Below are 14525 nucleotides of genomic sequence, written 5' to 3'. Positions count from 1 at the left end.
TTACAACGGTACTTAACACTCTCACAGAGCCCTTAAGCACTATTCCAAACATTGAATCCCCACAATAACTCTATGCAGTGATACTAGTATCATCATCCCCATTGGACGGATGAGGACACTGAGTCACGGAGCAGTGAAGTAACTTTCCGAGTGTCGTACGGCTGGTTAGGGACCGAGCTGGGATGGGTGTGTGCGGTAGAACATAGTTGAGCCCCGGGTGCAGAGCTCGGCCCTTTCCCATAGGGGGCAACTCCCTGTGAGTTTGCCTCCACCCTGTGCATGCCTGTGACCCCTGCTGCTGGGCTGCAGCTGTCCCTACCCCTCAGGGACTCCCCCACTGCCATTAGCCCCCCCAGAAGAGTTTCCCCAGAGGGCATGATGATCACATTAGCAGCAAGCCCTCGGTTTCATCATCCTTTCAGGTTGAAGAGAAGCTTCGGCAGGATTCCAGAAGGAAATTGCTTCAGCTGAAAGAAATGAGGAACAGAGCAAACCTCATTAAAGCCAATTTGGAAAGGGCAGTAGGTCAGGTAGGCGTGCTGCAGAGCCCCTTCACGGGCCCATGCTCTCCACGGAATCCCGCACCCAAGCGGCCGGCAGGGATGAATGAGGAGGAAGACGGCCTGCCTTAGTTCACCCACTTATTTTCTATACGAAGAAGTGTCTAGAAAGAACTAGAGCTGAGATTCTATCTAGATCTAGAGTCTGAGCTTTTAACCACGATGCTCTACTACTTCGCTATTAGTTACTAAGCTAAGCATCATTTTTCTGTGTTTTGAAGAAAGTTTAGTGAACCTTTGTCCCGCCCCCAAAGGTAGTGGAAATGACTCCTGCGTTAGTCCTGTCCCCCATCAGCTGCAGTTCCCCTTCCCCTCATTTCAGATGAAGATCAACAGTTCTCGGGAAACTCAGCAGTATTTGCTGCAAGAAGAGTTACAGCAGCATCTGGCAGAGAAGGAGAAGCTGACCGAGGAAAGACCGCAGCAAGAGGAGAAGCTGAAAGCCAGAGTCAAGCAGCTAATGGCAGAGGAATCGGTAAGGTGGTCCCCGTCCTTCTCTTTACTACTGGAAACTGATGAAATGGGCTTTCCTATGAGAAACAGAGGGCATGTACTTAGATGGAGGAATCTCAGCAACTCCTTGTTGGGAACTAAATTAATTAAAGAGGGTGAATGATGTAGGAGGAATTAACATGAAGCTTGAATCCTAAAACTCAGAGATCAACTTGAAGATCAACTTGAAGAGGCAAGGTTATTGAAATGTCTAGAAATGGTACTTTGTTTATATACCGCAGCTGATTTTATTGATACAAATCCCAGTCGTTACTGCGGCTCCTGGTTTGTGTCTAAGTGTGTGCAAGACCAACCAATAGTATTTCAGTCTTTCTCTTCATGCATATCAGGGGAAACACATGGCCAAAACTGCTACTTACTTTTCCAGAAACCAGCCAATTAGAGGATACTTTACAGTGGCACCTCTCAACTCAAAGGTGTCCACGGATCATATGGGGATGTTGTTGAAATGCAGATTGTGACTCAGCAGGTCTCGGGTGGGGGGAGCCTGGGATTCTGCATTTCTGAACAGCTCCCAGCTGGTACCGATAGCACAGCTCTGCAGACTACATTTTCAGCCACAAAGTCTGAGAAGAAGGTTTTCCCCAAGTTGGCCGATAAGAACCACCTGGGGCTTCCCTGGTGGCGCAGTGCGTTGAGAGTCTGCCTGCCGATGCAGGGGACACCGGTTCATGCCTTGGTCCGGGAGGATCCCACATGCCGCGGAGCAGCTGGGCCCGTGAGCGATGGCCACTGAGCCTGCGTGTCCGGAGCCTGTGCTCCGCAACCGGAGAGGCCACAAGAGTGAGAGGCCCACGTAACGCAGAAAAAAAATAAATAAATAAAAGCCCCTCCAGGGACTTCCCTGGTGTTCCAGTTATTAAGACTCTGTGCTTCCGCTGCAGGGGGCGCGGTTTCGATCCCCGGTCAGGGAACTAAGATCCCGCATGCCTCATGGTGCAGGCAAAAAAAAAAAAGCCCCTCCAGGAGCAAATTTGATGTGATTGTTCAGAGATGAGACCAGAATGACAACAAGTGGAAACCCAAGCTTAGAAGAACATTAGAAGAAAAAAAGAAATAAAACATGGGGAGGGAACATAGGGGGGATCTCTTATTTATAATGATGCTAAGTAGGTAGGAAAGTTGGAAATCTTCCTAGATGTGACTTTGTATTCGAAATGAAATTTTTAAATTCCTTCTCTGCTGAAGCCCTGTAATGATATTTTCCAAGGTACTAAGTAAGTGACAGGGTTTCTGCTAATCCATGATTTGTTCATGTTTCTTCAAATACAAGAGAGTGAGATTGTGATCACTGATAAAGCTGCTGTCCTCACCATTCTGGCCACAGGAGCAGTCCTTCAGTGATCTAGGAGCCAAGTGCAAAGGGTCCCGACATGAGGAAGTCATTCAGTGTCAGAAAAAGGCCTTATCTGAGCTTCGTGCGCGAATTAAAGAACTTGAGAAGGCCAGCTTGTCAAGTAAGTTTCCTCCTGCTTAGTCATCCCTCTGTGCTGAGAACCATGGGCCCCAGACTTGAGGGTTCACTTTAGGGACTAACCAATTTGCCAGGACCACCATCTTCTATCCCCATCATTTCATAACTAAAAAAACATAGTTATAAAAAAAAGATGGGCAGGAAAAAAAATAGATGTGTAGGCATGAGCTCAGAGTCAAGAGCAGGCCTTGATATTAAATAAACAGGATTTCATGAAAAACTCAGAACCTTGTCCTTCTTTTTCTTATTTCACTGTGGCCCAGTGGAAACTTTTTCATAGACGCATGCTGTGCAAGGACCAACCTTGGGGAACTTCCCAGGATAAATACCCTGTTTAGAGGGAATAGGGCTTTCAAGAAGCCAAGCTTGCTGCTGGGTGGAGCCCTGGGCTAGGACACAGAAGCCTGGGTTCAAGTCCATCCTCACACCTGTGGCCGAAGGTTCCCCCTCAGTGCCCCCGCCCTGGGAGGCTGCAGCCTCATATGAGCTGTGTGGCCTTGGACAAGTCATTTCACCTCTCTGGGCCTCGATGCCTCACCTGCCAAGGGAGGATGGTGAGCTAATTAGTACTGGCCTGTGGTAAGTGTCCAGTAAATAGCAGCTGTGACTTTTACATGCAGTAACTTCTTCCTGAGCCTTTCTTTTGAGTGTAAATTATTTCTTTTATAGATCACAAGGACCACATGGATGAATCATTTCTAGACTTAAAGACCCTCGGGATGGAAAAAAATGTTCAGAAAATATTGGATGCAAAACCTGACTTGCCAACTTTTTCAAGAGTAGAGATCCGAACGGTAACCAAAGAAACTTTGTCTCTGCATTGACTGACACGTGGGGAGGGTGGGCATGAGGACAGACACGAGCCGTGTGCCCTGGCACCACTGTATACATCATTGGTTCGAGGCCAGGTCCTCCCTGATGGGCTAACACCTGTATGGACTGGTTGGTGCCTGGCCGTACCAGTGATCCAATGTTTGAATAGAAAGGCGGCTTCCCATCGTGTACAGCATGATATAACATTGCACTGATGCTGGCCCGGACAATCTCTGGGCCCTCCTTTTCACATCACATGTTGTATTCTGCAGAAAAGATTCAACAAGCTAATGTACAACATTATGCCATGAGCTTGCCTAACATTTGCTTTTTGCTATAAACTGAAAAACATGAACACATAAAGGGCAGCAGAAGGGAGCCATGATGATTAAGAAGACACAAGTTCTAGAATCAGAGACCTGTGTCCTAATCCCAGCTCTGCAAGCTCTGTGACCTTGGGCAGGCTCCTAACCTTTCTGGGACTTCAATTTCCCAGCTGTAAAATGATGATGGAAAAATTAAAGGAGATCATTATGTAAAGTGCTTATCCCAGTGCCTAGTTCATAGCGAGCACTTTAATAGATGATAGTTATTATTGTCAAACAGTATTTAAAGGGTATTATCCAAGAAAACCTTCCTTTCTTAGGGAGCATAGTTTGTGTTTTCCAGGGTTTTCAGAAGTAATTTGATTGTTAGGTTGAAGGTGCCCTGTATCCTAAATGGATGTTTGATCGGGTGTTTGATTGACACATGACAATGGACAGCTCTGAATAGCGTGGCTTGCTGCGGCAGCTGGTCTAAACCAGCTTTTGGAAAACATAATAAAGCCATCCTCTCTGTACCAGCATTTTCTCCTACAATTTTTCTAGACATTTGCTCACACGTCTAGAGATGTGAGTCTTCAGAAATGTGTTGGTTTTCCTGATAAAATCGAACCTTCCTTCTCTGAGGCTGGGAGTGGAGGGACCGTCTCCAGGTGGGGAGCTCAGCTGGATCTCATGTCCTGATGGTCCTGCTTCCAAGATTGACCTTCCCCTTGGCAACAAGCCCTCATCCCACCACTGACACCACAGAGCAGGAAACCTCCTAACTCTCAATCCTCCAAGGTTGGCAGTAATTAAACGAAAGAGCAGGAGGAAGAATAGCTGACATCTGTGAACTGCTTACTGTGTGCCAGGCGTTGAGCTCAGCCGGCTCCATGCCTTATGTCATTGAACCATCGTAGCAGCCTTGTGTCATAGTTACTATTATTGTCCCCATTTAACAGATAAGAAAAAGTAAGGCTTCAGGAGGTCAAGTACCTCACCCAAGGTCACAGAATAATGATTGAAGACACACTAGGGGTGTGTCCCTGGTGGTGTGTCTGCTAGCCTGCAGAGACCGGGTGGGGACTGCGTGCTTGGATCCTGTAGCCCAGGCTCTTCCTTAGTGACCCTCCCCTCAGGAAAAGAGGGGGCGTCTGGAGAGGTACAGAGGATGCAGCTCAGGGTAGCTGAAGACACTGAGCAGCATCTCAGGTTCTTTTTGCAGCAGATCTGCCCAGTTTATTGTCATCTTCAGATACCCTCTTTTATTCTCATCTCCATAGATACATAGACAAATATGTCCACTCTTGTCTATCACAGTCACTTGGGGGCCTTTATATTTTTGTAGTTGTTTTTTTTTAAATCTCAGAGGTTTTCAGGGTAGTGCCAACAAATGCTAGGGCTAAGAGATGCTCATGGCAAGCATTAAAAGCCAATTTATTTTTTAAGGTGTCTTATTATGGTTATTTGTGGTCGTTCAGATCAGGTCCCCTATTCAGTCTGGTGGCCTTTCCATGCAGTCAGTTGGGCTTCCAACAGCCAGCTGGCTGGTTGGGGTCTTAGGGAGATGCAGCTGCAAACACTATCTGCATTGTCTCTGGAAAGGTTCTGAAGGGATGCCCACCCACCAGGTTCCAGAGCTAGGAGAAGGTTGGGCCAAATTTTGTGAGGGTATGGTTTCTGCTGCACAGAAATGAGATTCCTTTAATAAAAAGGAGGGAGGCTATTTTCCACTTAACCTTCATTCGTTCATTCAACAAACATGCCCACTATGCACCACTCGTTGCCAGGTGCCATGCTGGGCACAAGGAGGGAGATAGTGAGCAAAAGCCGCATGGTCCCCATTTTTCTGGAGCTTGTCTTCTCAACATCAGCGGTACTGATTTTTTGAGCCAGGTAACTCTTTGTTTGGGAGACTGCCCTATGCATCGTGGGGTGTTTAGCAGCATCCTTGTCCTCTACCCACTAGACGCCAGCAGCAATTATGACAACCACAAATGTGTCCAGGCATTGCTAAATGTCCTGGAGGGGGTAGGGTGGCCAGAGTCACCCCCGGTTGAGAACCACTGGCCTAAAGGGAAGACAGACGAGACGGTGGCCAAAGAACGGCACAAGTGATGCATCATTTCAAAGGCAGTCGTGCTCTGAAGGGGTAGGAACACAGTCATAAAGAAAGCAGTTCACAGAGTCAGAATGGATTTAAAACCAACTCTCTTGGCATGGACATATATACACACACACGCTACCAAAGGTAAAATAGATAGCTCGTGGGAAGCAGCTGCATCACACAGGGAGAGCAGGTCGGTGCTGTGTGTCTACCTAGAGGGGTGGGATAGGGAGGGTGGGAGGGAGACGCAAGAGGCAGGGGATATGGGGATATATGGATACGTATAGGTGATTCACTTTTTGATACAGCAGAAACTAACACACCATTGTAAAGCAATTATACTCCAATAAAGATGTTAAAAAAATTAACTCTCTCAAATTATTCTTTAGTATCTTTCCAGTTCTTCCATTATTCTTTGGGTTATTCTTCTGGATGTAGAAAATCATAATGGAATGCCAAGTGAGTTTTTTTCTTTTGTTTTATTTCAGCCTCAAAATGGCCTTTCCAGCCCAGGGTCCATCATGGCCACTGAGAAGTTAGGGAAAACGGATGTGGCTGAGGCTTTAGATCTTAGTGAAAAGCTGGTAGGTATACCCAGCATCAGTCCCCTCCTGTCCAAACCTGCGTGCCCTGCAGATAGTTTAAACATCAGCTCCACATACATTTTAGTTGTTACAGTAGCTCCACGAGACCCATCTCCTATCCCAGCATGGGCTGGAAATTGCAGAGCCCAATTCCTTGCAAGACTGGGTAGTAAGAATGAATGTTTATGTCTGTTGTCATTCCCCCTCCCCACTTCCCCCCAATTCTCAAAAAGGCATAGTGTAAATGGATGCGGGGGAAAATGAAAGTCCTACTAAAAGCCCCAAATGCACTCATTTGCAAAGCATGTGTTTCTTCTCTGCAACTGCAGAAAATGAATGAAACAGAATTAGAAGTTTGCCTCCTCAAAGGGGCCACCAGCGGTCTTGGGCCAGGCCTCTTACCTGTGAAACGCTTTCTCGTAGTACTTGGATATGAGCAAAACCCTCGGGACTATGCTGAACATCAAAGATATGTCAGGTCACGTGTCCATGAAACACCTCTCCCCAAAAGAGAGGGAGAGAGTCCACCAGCTTCGACAAAGAGACCTGTACCTGGTGTTTGATAAGATCACCCTACTCAAGAACCAGCTGCAGAGGAAAGAGGAGCTTTTGAGACGATACGAGAAGGACATTGAACAGCTCAAGTATGGCCCGTGTCCCCGGCAAAAGGCCCAGGCCTCCATTCTCCAGGCTAAACCTCGGTGCAGCTGCAGACCCGTAGGGACCAGGACAAGAGGACAGAGGCCTGGGTGTGGAGTGGGGAGGCGGGATGGTGACTCAGGGCCTGATGGACCCAAGTCTCTGGGCAAGAAAGCAGCAGTTAAAGTACCCTACTGTTAAGGAATAAGGTGCACCTTTTATAAATGTGTCTGATGTTTCACCATGTGTGTGCTTTTCGTAATTCCATCGTATTTTCAGTGGTATCCGTTCCCCCACCCTCTCTGGGAAATTGGGAGGGGCTGGTAGCATAACCTGTGCCCCCTTCATGCTGCACATCCACAGCCAATGGGCTATTTATTCTGCCCTCTAGTCCCCACATCTTCAGCCTTCCCCCAACTTGTAAGGAAACCGCGAAGCCAAGCATATATGGAAGTGTTCTGAGGATCTCCCAGGTCGGGAGCATTGGTGGTGAGTGAGAAAGCTGAGGAGAAAAGAGACTTTGTCTCTCCTGTGTGCTCAGGCAGAGCAAAGTGTCGGTTCAGATGTACCAGTCACAGGTGGCAAAGCTGAAGGACATCTTCAGAGAGGCCGAAGAAAAGGCGCCGCTGAAGGAGGCCCTGGCGCACATGGAAGAGCGGCTGCACCAGGAGAAGAGGGTCACCAGGGCGATCAGGCAGCAGAAGGTGAGAGGTCCCTGCTCGGAGCAGAGCCTCTGAGGCTGCCCCTCAGCTCCCTTTAGAAACAGCCAACTGAGGTCCCAGTGGGATCCAGGCAGCACAGAATGCATTCGCTCATTGCAAAGGAAGGTGGCAGAATAGCTTTAGCGTTAGGCAGACTTAGGTTTAGACTCTTGTTCTGCCATTTACTGTGTGACTTCAGGCAGCTTTTTTTTTTAACATCTTTATTGGAGTATAATTGCTTTACAGTGTTGTGTTCGTTTCTGCTGTATAACAAAGTGAATCAGCTATATGCATACGTATATCCTCACATCCCTCCCTCTTGTGTCTCCCTCACACCCTCCTTATCCCACCCCTCTAGATGGTCGCAAAGCACTGAGCTGATCCTGTGCCATGCAGCTGCTTCCCACTAGCTATCTGTTTTACATTTGGTAGTGTATATATGTCCATGCCACTCTCTCACTTCGTCCCAGCTTACCCTTCCCCCTCCCCATGTCCTCAAGTCCATTCTCTACATCTGTGTCTTTATTCCTGGCCTGCCCCTAGGTTCATCAGAACATTTTTTTTTTTTTAGATTCTATATATATATGTCAGCTTAACCTCTCTGAGACTCATAGTCTAGCTTGCCTCTATTTTTTTAAACTTTCTTTTTTTTTAAGTTAATTTTTATTTTATATTGGAGTATAGTTGATTTACAGTGTTGTGTTAGTTTCAGGTGTACAGCAAAGTGATTCAGTTATACATACACATATATCTATTCTTTTTCAGATTCTTTTCCCATATAAGTTATTACAGAATATTGAGTAGAGTTCCCTGTGCTATACAGTAGGTCCTTGTTGATTACATATTTTATATATAATAGTGTGTATATGTTAATCCCAAACTCCTAATTTATCCCTCCCCACCACATTTCCACTTTGGTAACCATAAGTTTGTTTTCAAAGTCTGTGAGTCTGTTTCTGTTTTGTAAATAAGCTCATTTGTATCATTTTTTTTTAGATTCCACATATAAGTGATATCATATGATACTTGTCTTTGTCTGACTTACTTCACATCGTATGATAGTCTCTAGGTCCATCCATGTTGCTGCAAATGGCATTACTTCATTCTTTTTTATGGCTGAGTAGTATTCCACTGTATATTTGTACCACATCTTCTTTATCCACTCCTCCATCGACATTTAGGCTGCTTCCATGTCCTGGCTGTTGTGAACAGTGCTTTCTGAGACTCATAGTCTAGCTCGTCTGTATTTTTTTAACTTTTGATAATTCGTGTATTTTATCTTGTTCTTTCTATCCAGATAACTGTTTTTTCTACCAGTTTTATTGAGACATAATTGACACACAGCACTGTACTGAGCTTAAGGGTGTCCAGCATCATGATCTGACTTCCCTGCCTCCTGAAAAGATGACCACAATTAGTTGAGTGAACAGCCCGAGTGTTTTTAAAGGCGGCGCTTCTGATTTTCATTGTTCTGCCAGGTGCCAGGGATACACCGAGGAATAAGCTCTCTGAGAATAAAGATTTGGGTTTCCTCTTCTGAGTAGCCAGAATAGTACGCCAGTCTTTCTGACTTGGGGCTGTGTATATGTACACGCATGCTTGCGTGTATGTGTGTACATGTGAGTATGTGCTGTGGGTTGGCATGTGTGTGTATTTGTATGTGTGTGTTTCTTGCCTGCATGAGCTCTAAGGAGGCCAAGGTCATAGAAGGGTGCCCTTCTCCTCAACCAGGAGGTGATGGTCAGATAGTTCTTTGCAGAAGCCTGCCCTCCATCCTGCGAACCTTCCAGGCAATAGGTTTCCAGACAGCAGGCTCTCTGGCTTAGAGCCCCAGAAATGAAAAGTGGCTGTCCTGCTCTGAGGGAGCCTGGATGCAGTGTTTCCAGTGCTCACTGCTCTGAATTAAACATCACAGGCCTTAGTCTGTGTGTGACATGGGGCTGCCTCAGGCAGAGGACAGTTTCCTTTCACACCAAGCAATGCCAGGGAGAGCTGGGCCAGTGACAGAGTTGTGACTTTCCCTTTGATGTGCCCTCTGGAGAGCTCACCCCTCCCCAAGGTGCCCACCCCCGCCCCCAGGGCTTGGCAGACTAGGTCCCAAAGCAGAGACACCAGACCACAGAATGGGACAGAGAAGGGCCCCAAAAAAGCCATTGTCATGTACTGAAAACCTGAGGATTTACATAATGAGGTTTCACATGCATTATTCCTGGGCTGCATCATTCACACACAACGCAAGGGACATGCCAGCCTGTTTGGCGCTGGACGTCCCTCAGCCGAGAAGGGTCTGAAATGGCCAAGCTGAACCTGTGTCAGGGTCCCCAGAAGAGCTACAGCTAGAAGCTTTCAACTTCGTGGAGTTCACAACTGGGGGAAAGACTTACCAAGGGACAGGCACCTGCTCCATACCGCACATGCTTCATCTCTCCCATCAACCCGCAAGGGATGCTGGCAAGTGTCAGCCCCTTAGAGAGAGGGGAAAGGTGAGTTGACAGAGGGTACCGTTCCCTGGCTACTAAGTGGCAGAAACAGGATTCCCTCCCCACCTGCTGCCCTCCCCCGCCCATGTTCACTTTTCCACACCCCCTCCTTCTGTGTCTCCCTTACCAGGGTGGCCCCCTTGGATACATCGCACCATTGCTCCTGGGGGTTTCACTCCAGGACTCAGGTTTGCATTTCATGCTTGTTGTTAATATGTCGTCAGAAATCCCTGTTTGTCGGGAAGAAAACAATAATACATTTGAAAGTTTTGCTGGATCCTAAAGGGCACTTGTATACATCTGTCTTGGCATCCGTTCCTTCCAGGGAGTATATCTTCGTTGTCTTTAAGCAGAAAAGAACAGAAAGTAGAATTCCTCTTTCCTAAGTTTTACACTTAGTATTTTCACAAGGAGCCTTAGTTTTTTAGCCTCCTGTATGAAACTTTGAAACTCTTCACCCGTTCACAGAGGTGGCAAGGTTGAAGCACTGAGATGAAATTACACATCTTAAGCTTCAGAATTGCCCCCCCCCAAAAAAAATGGAGTTTGTAGTTTAAATGTTTGACCATCTCTTCACCAAGCAGACCTTTCAAGAATCAAAAGTCCTATTTCCACACTAATATCTCTGGCTGTGAAAATGAGACTTGGTATAAGATGCTGGGCCTTCACAGCGAACTGGGTCTGTGGCTCTGTCCATGTGGCAGAGGGACGGGAACCGCGGCCCAGGCCGTGCTCACTCGAATCCACTTCCCACATCACTCGAGAAGCCGGCAGTGTCTCTCAGAGTTCAGAGGCCAGATTTGGAGTCAAACAAATAGGGGTCAAGCCCCACCACTGCCCCGAATGACCCTGAGTAAGTGGCTTGACCTCTGTATCCCAGGTTCCTCAACAAAAGCAACCAAAACTGTTAGCAAGGGGCCTACTCCGTGGGGCAGCGGGAGGGTTAAATGGCAAAATGCCTGCAGTGCCTGGCATATCACAAGCCCCGTTTCTAAGGGTGAAGAATAGGCAGCTCATGGATGGGTGGGGATTCCTCTATTTCTTTCAGGGAGCTTCCTGCCAGCTGACGCCTTCCCCGGTCCTCCCAAAGCCGCCAGCTCTTATGGGACGCGCTCTTCTCTTTGGTGAATACGACTAGGCCACGGCCAAGAAAGGACCCAGATACCTTTTGTGAAAGGGCTAAGGCTGGGATTTTCAAGAGGAAATTTTTAAATGCACAGAAGTTGCCACTTGGGAAGCACGCAAGCCCTTTCTCAGGGCTTGAAGTGGAAGAACGGCTGAAGGGCAGCGGCTGCTTCTGGCAGGAGAAGCCGCTCAGCTCTCCTGCCAATCAAATCTCCAGCCAATCAAGTCCTGGCTAGGACGCGTGACCACCGCTTTGTCTTGTGGTCTCAGCCAGGAAAAGCCCCTAACCTTCCCTCTGCTTAATTAGCTCAGATCCCTCTTCTTTAAGATGAGAATAAAAATGGCACCTAGCTCGTAGCCTTCCCAATGGGAGCTTGTATACAAAACCCTTAGTACATAGGCCCACAAAGCATACATGCTCTCCTACCATCGTCATTATCCTCACTATTCTCTTTAACTCACTATCTTCCAAGATTTCCTTGGGCCCAGGTATTCTCAAGATTCTGGCTTCCTCTGTGCCACTTGTGTGTTTTGTTTGTTTGTTTGTTTTTGCGGTACGCAGGCCTCTCACTGTTGTGGCCTCTCCCATTGTGGAGCACAGGCTCTGGACGCGCAGGCTCAGCGGCCATGTCTCACGGGCCCAGCCGCTCTGTGGCATGTGGCATCTTCCCGGACCGGGGCACGAACACGCGTCCCCTGCATCGGCAAGCGGACTCTCAACCACTGTGCCACCAGGGAAGCCCGAACTGTATATTTTTAAATGGTTAAGATGGTAAATGTTATATTATGTATATTTTACCATAATGAATAATTAAAAATGTTAATTATTGGGGGAAAAAAAGCCGTTGGGGACTTTGTAATGGATGGCTCAGTCTGTTAGCACTGGACCTACCATTCAATCTCAATATCGTTAAAAACAGGATGACCAGACATTATGTGCTCACTGTGTGATGCAGGATGGATCACACAGTACCGCCTATGAAGGCGTCTGGACAACAAAAAGACTTTGATCTCCTCAGACCTCTAGATCTAACTATTTGTTTACAGGAAACATGGGGAAAAGAGGAACAAGTTAACTGAAACCAAGAAGAAGTGATCAGCCAAATCCAGGATGTGAATGTTCTCCAGGACAAAAGACCCAGTTTCTCCAACAAATCAGTGGCTGGGGGATAAAAAAGGTCAGGGGCGGGGAGTTGCTGTTACAGAATTAAAGACATTTCAGAGACATAACAACCAAGTGTAATGTGTGGACCTTGTCTGGATCCTGATTCTAACAAAGATAAAAGTAAAAAAGATATCTCTGAGAGAATCAAGGAAATGTGAGCATGGACTGAATATTAGATGATATTCAGGAATGATTATAAGTATTTTTAGCTGTGATCATGTCAAGGCAGGGATAATATAAAGGAAAAAAAAGTCCTTTCAGTTAGGATGTCTTTATGGGTGAAATGACACAACTTGCTTTAAATTAACCTAGAAAAAAACTCAAAAAGGGAGAAAAAAGAATGAGAGAACACTGGGAAAATGTTGAAGCTGGATGATGAATACATGGAGTTAATCGCAGGCTTCTCTAGTTTCGTGTGTGTTTCCAAAATCCCAGAATAAAAAACAATTTTTATGTAGGCAATCTCAAAGGAACATACAGACACACACACAAACAGAGTGAGCTACAACCAAAGCATAAGCAAATGAGGAAGCCATTTGCCTTTAGTAAGTGCAGGAAAAGGGAGATTAAGCCTTGGGCCTTTGCAAGATGAGCTAACCAAGTCTAAGATGCCTGTATTAAGCTGGCACCCTCAAAGATGCTCCACACCCTGGCAAGAGGAGGGCTTAAAAAAATTTTTTTTCTGGACTTTCAGAAAGGAGAGCCTATGAAAACCTGTAGTTTTCAATGTGGCTCTGGAGGGGAAAGCTAATAATGGCCACAATACTGATGATGATGATGATCACCCTGAAGGTTTGTAACCACGTGGGTCTGGGGCTCAAGTTTATACTCCATGTATTCAGTGGGAAAACTCCAAGTTGAGGAAATAAATGTCAGTGTTCAGAGGTTATTAGCATCCCCGGCATCCAGCTGAAACAAACAAAAAAGACTTCCGAGAGAAAAGCAGCCAGGAATCAGACCCCTCAGGATTCCCACAGATTAAGTTCAATCAAGAATGAGATCACAGATCATAAACATCCAAGCAATAAGTCAGTATGAGCCAGAGTAAGCAGACACAACAAACAAGACATTGAGACACCACCCCTCTGCCACTCCCACCCAAAGACTTCAGATGTTGGAATTATCAGATAACAGATTCTAAAATCACTATGTATTCAATATTTTTTTTTAAAGAAGGCTTTTAAAATGAGCAAGGAATGAGACTATTAAAAATGGCCAGGCATTTGTCCTCAGGAGTTTGTGGGAGCACAGGAGAGCTATTTGACCCCTGTACATTTGGCTCTTCCATTCTGGTGGGAAAAACAGATTTCTTTACAGAATCAAATTATGCTGGCAATAAAAATTCAAGTGCTTCCAGGAGCCAGAGAGGAAATATGAGCAGTGCATTGGGCAGGCAGAACATAGGCTGTATCTAAAGAGGGAGCCTCTACTCATCCCCAGCAGATTGATGATCTATATACAAGAAGAGAGTCCAGGTATTGCCAGATATTCCCATTTTCGCAAAAAAAGGCATAAATCCAGATGTTAATGATCTGTACATGTTGGCTACTGTGGTAGACATCTGGTTTTCGTCACCTAATAACAATTCACCTCTTCTAAAATATTATGGCGTTATGATCCTCCTTTGGGGACAACACCTTTCTCCTAGTCTCAGTCCAGTTTCTCAGAGACGCTGTTGATTCCACCTCTGGCTGCAGGGATGGGCATGTTGGCTCAAGCTCAGCCAATCAGAGCAGTCTCCTGGGCCACAATAATTGGCTCAGCAATGGGCTTGTGACCCACCCAGAGAAAATGAGAAGCAGTGAGGCCATTGGGGGAAGCTTAGGAAAAAGACTCCTATACTTCCCTATGGAATTTAAAGCTGAGAAGATGTAAGGGTTGGAGCTTCGGCCGCCTTTTTGTGACCATTATACAGAGATTCTGTCTAAGGTTGGGTCCACATGGTACAAAGAATCCCTGAGAGCTGGAGAGAGGCCAAGGCCTCATGAAATCATCTGAGCCTGAACCCAGAGGTTCCCTCTAGAATTTTCATTTTTGGTAACCAGTGAATTTGCATTCA

At 46.4% G+C, this 14525-nt stretch overlaps 1 protein-coding gene across 1 annotated transcript in view; it reads left to right on the top strand.

Annotated features, from left to right (window-relative positions):
• LOC309808831 (forkhead-associated domain-containing protein 1-like) overlaps positions 1 to 7732 on the top strand; it is a gene marked incomplete at both ends in the record, with an annotated part of 79563 nt that extends 71831 nt beyond the window's left edge. The window contains 6 exons of the mRNA XM_082629404.1: positions 423 to 524; positions 2407 to 2530; positions 3217 to 3341; positions 6261 to 6356; positions 6780 to 7000; positions 7537 to 7732. Of these exons, the coding sequence (XP_082485530.1) occupies positions 423 to 524; positions 2407 to 2530; positions 3217 to 3341; positions 6261 to 6356; positions 6780 to 7000; positions 7537 to 7732 (864 nt within the window). The remainder of the gene's footprint in view (positions 1 to 422; positions 525 to 2406; positions 2531 to 3216; positions 3342 to 6260; positions 6357 to 6779; positions 7001 to 7536) is intronic.
• Between the last annotated feature and the right edge of the window lie 6793 nt (positions 7733 to 14525).

The sequence above is a fragment of the Mesoplodon mirus genome, assembly GCF_964341445.2.
Source record: "Mesoplodon mirus genome assembly, chromosome: 7".
Classification (NCBI taxonomy): Eukaryota; Metazoa; Chordata; class Mammalia; order Artiodactyla; family Ziphiidae; genus Mesoplodon; species Mesoplodon mirus.
The sequence above is the reverse complement of the archived record's forward strand: the minus strand, read 5'-3'. Positions and strand labels throughout refer to the sequence as shown.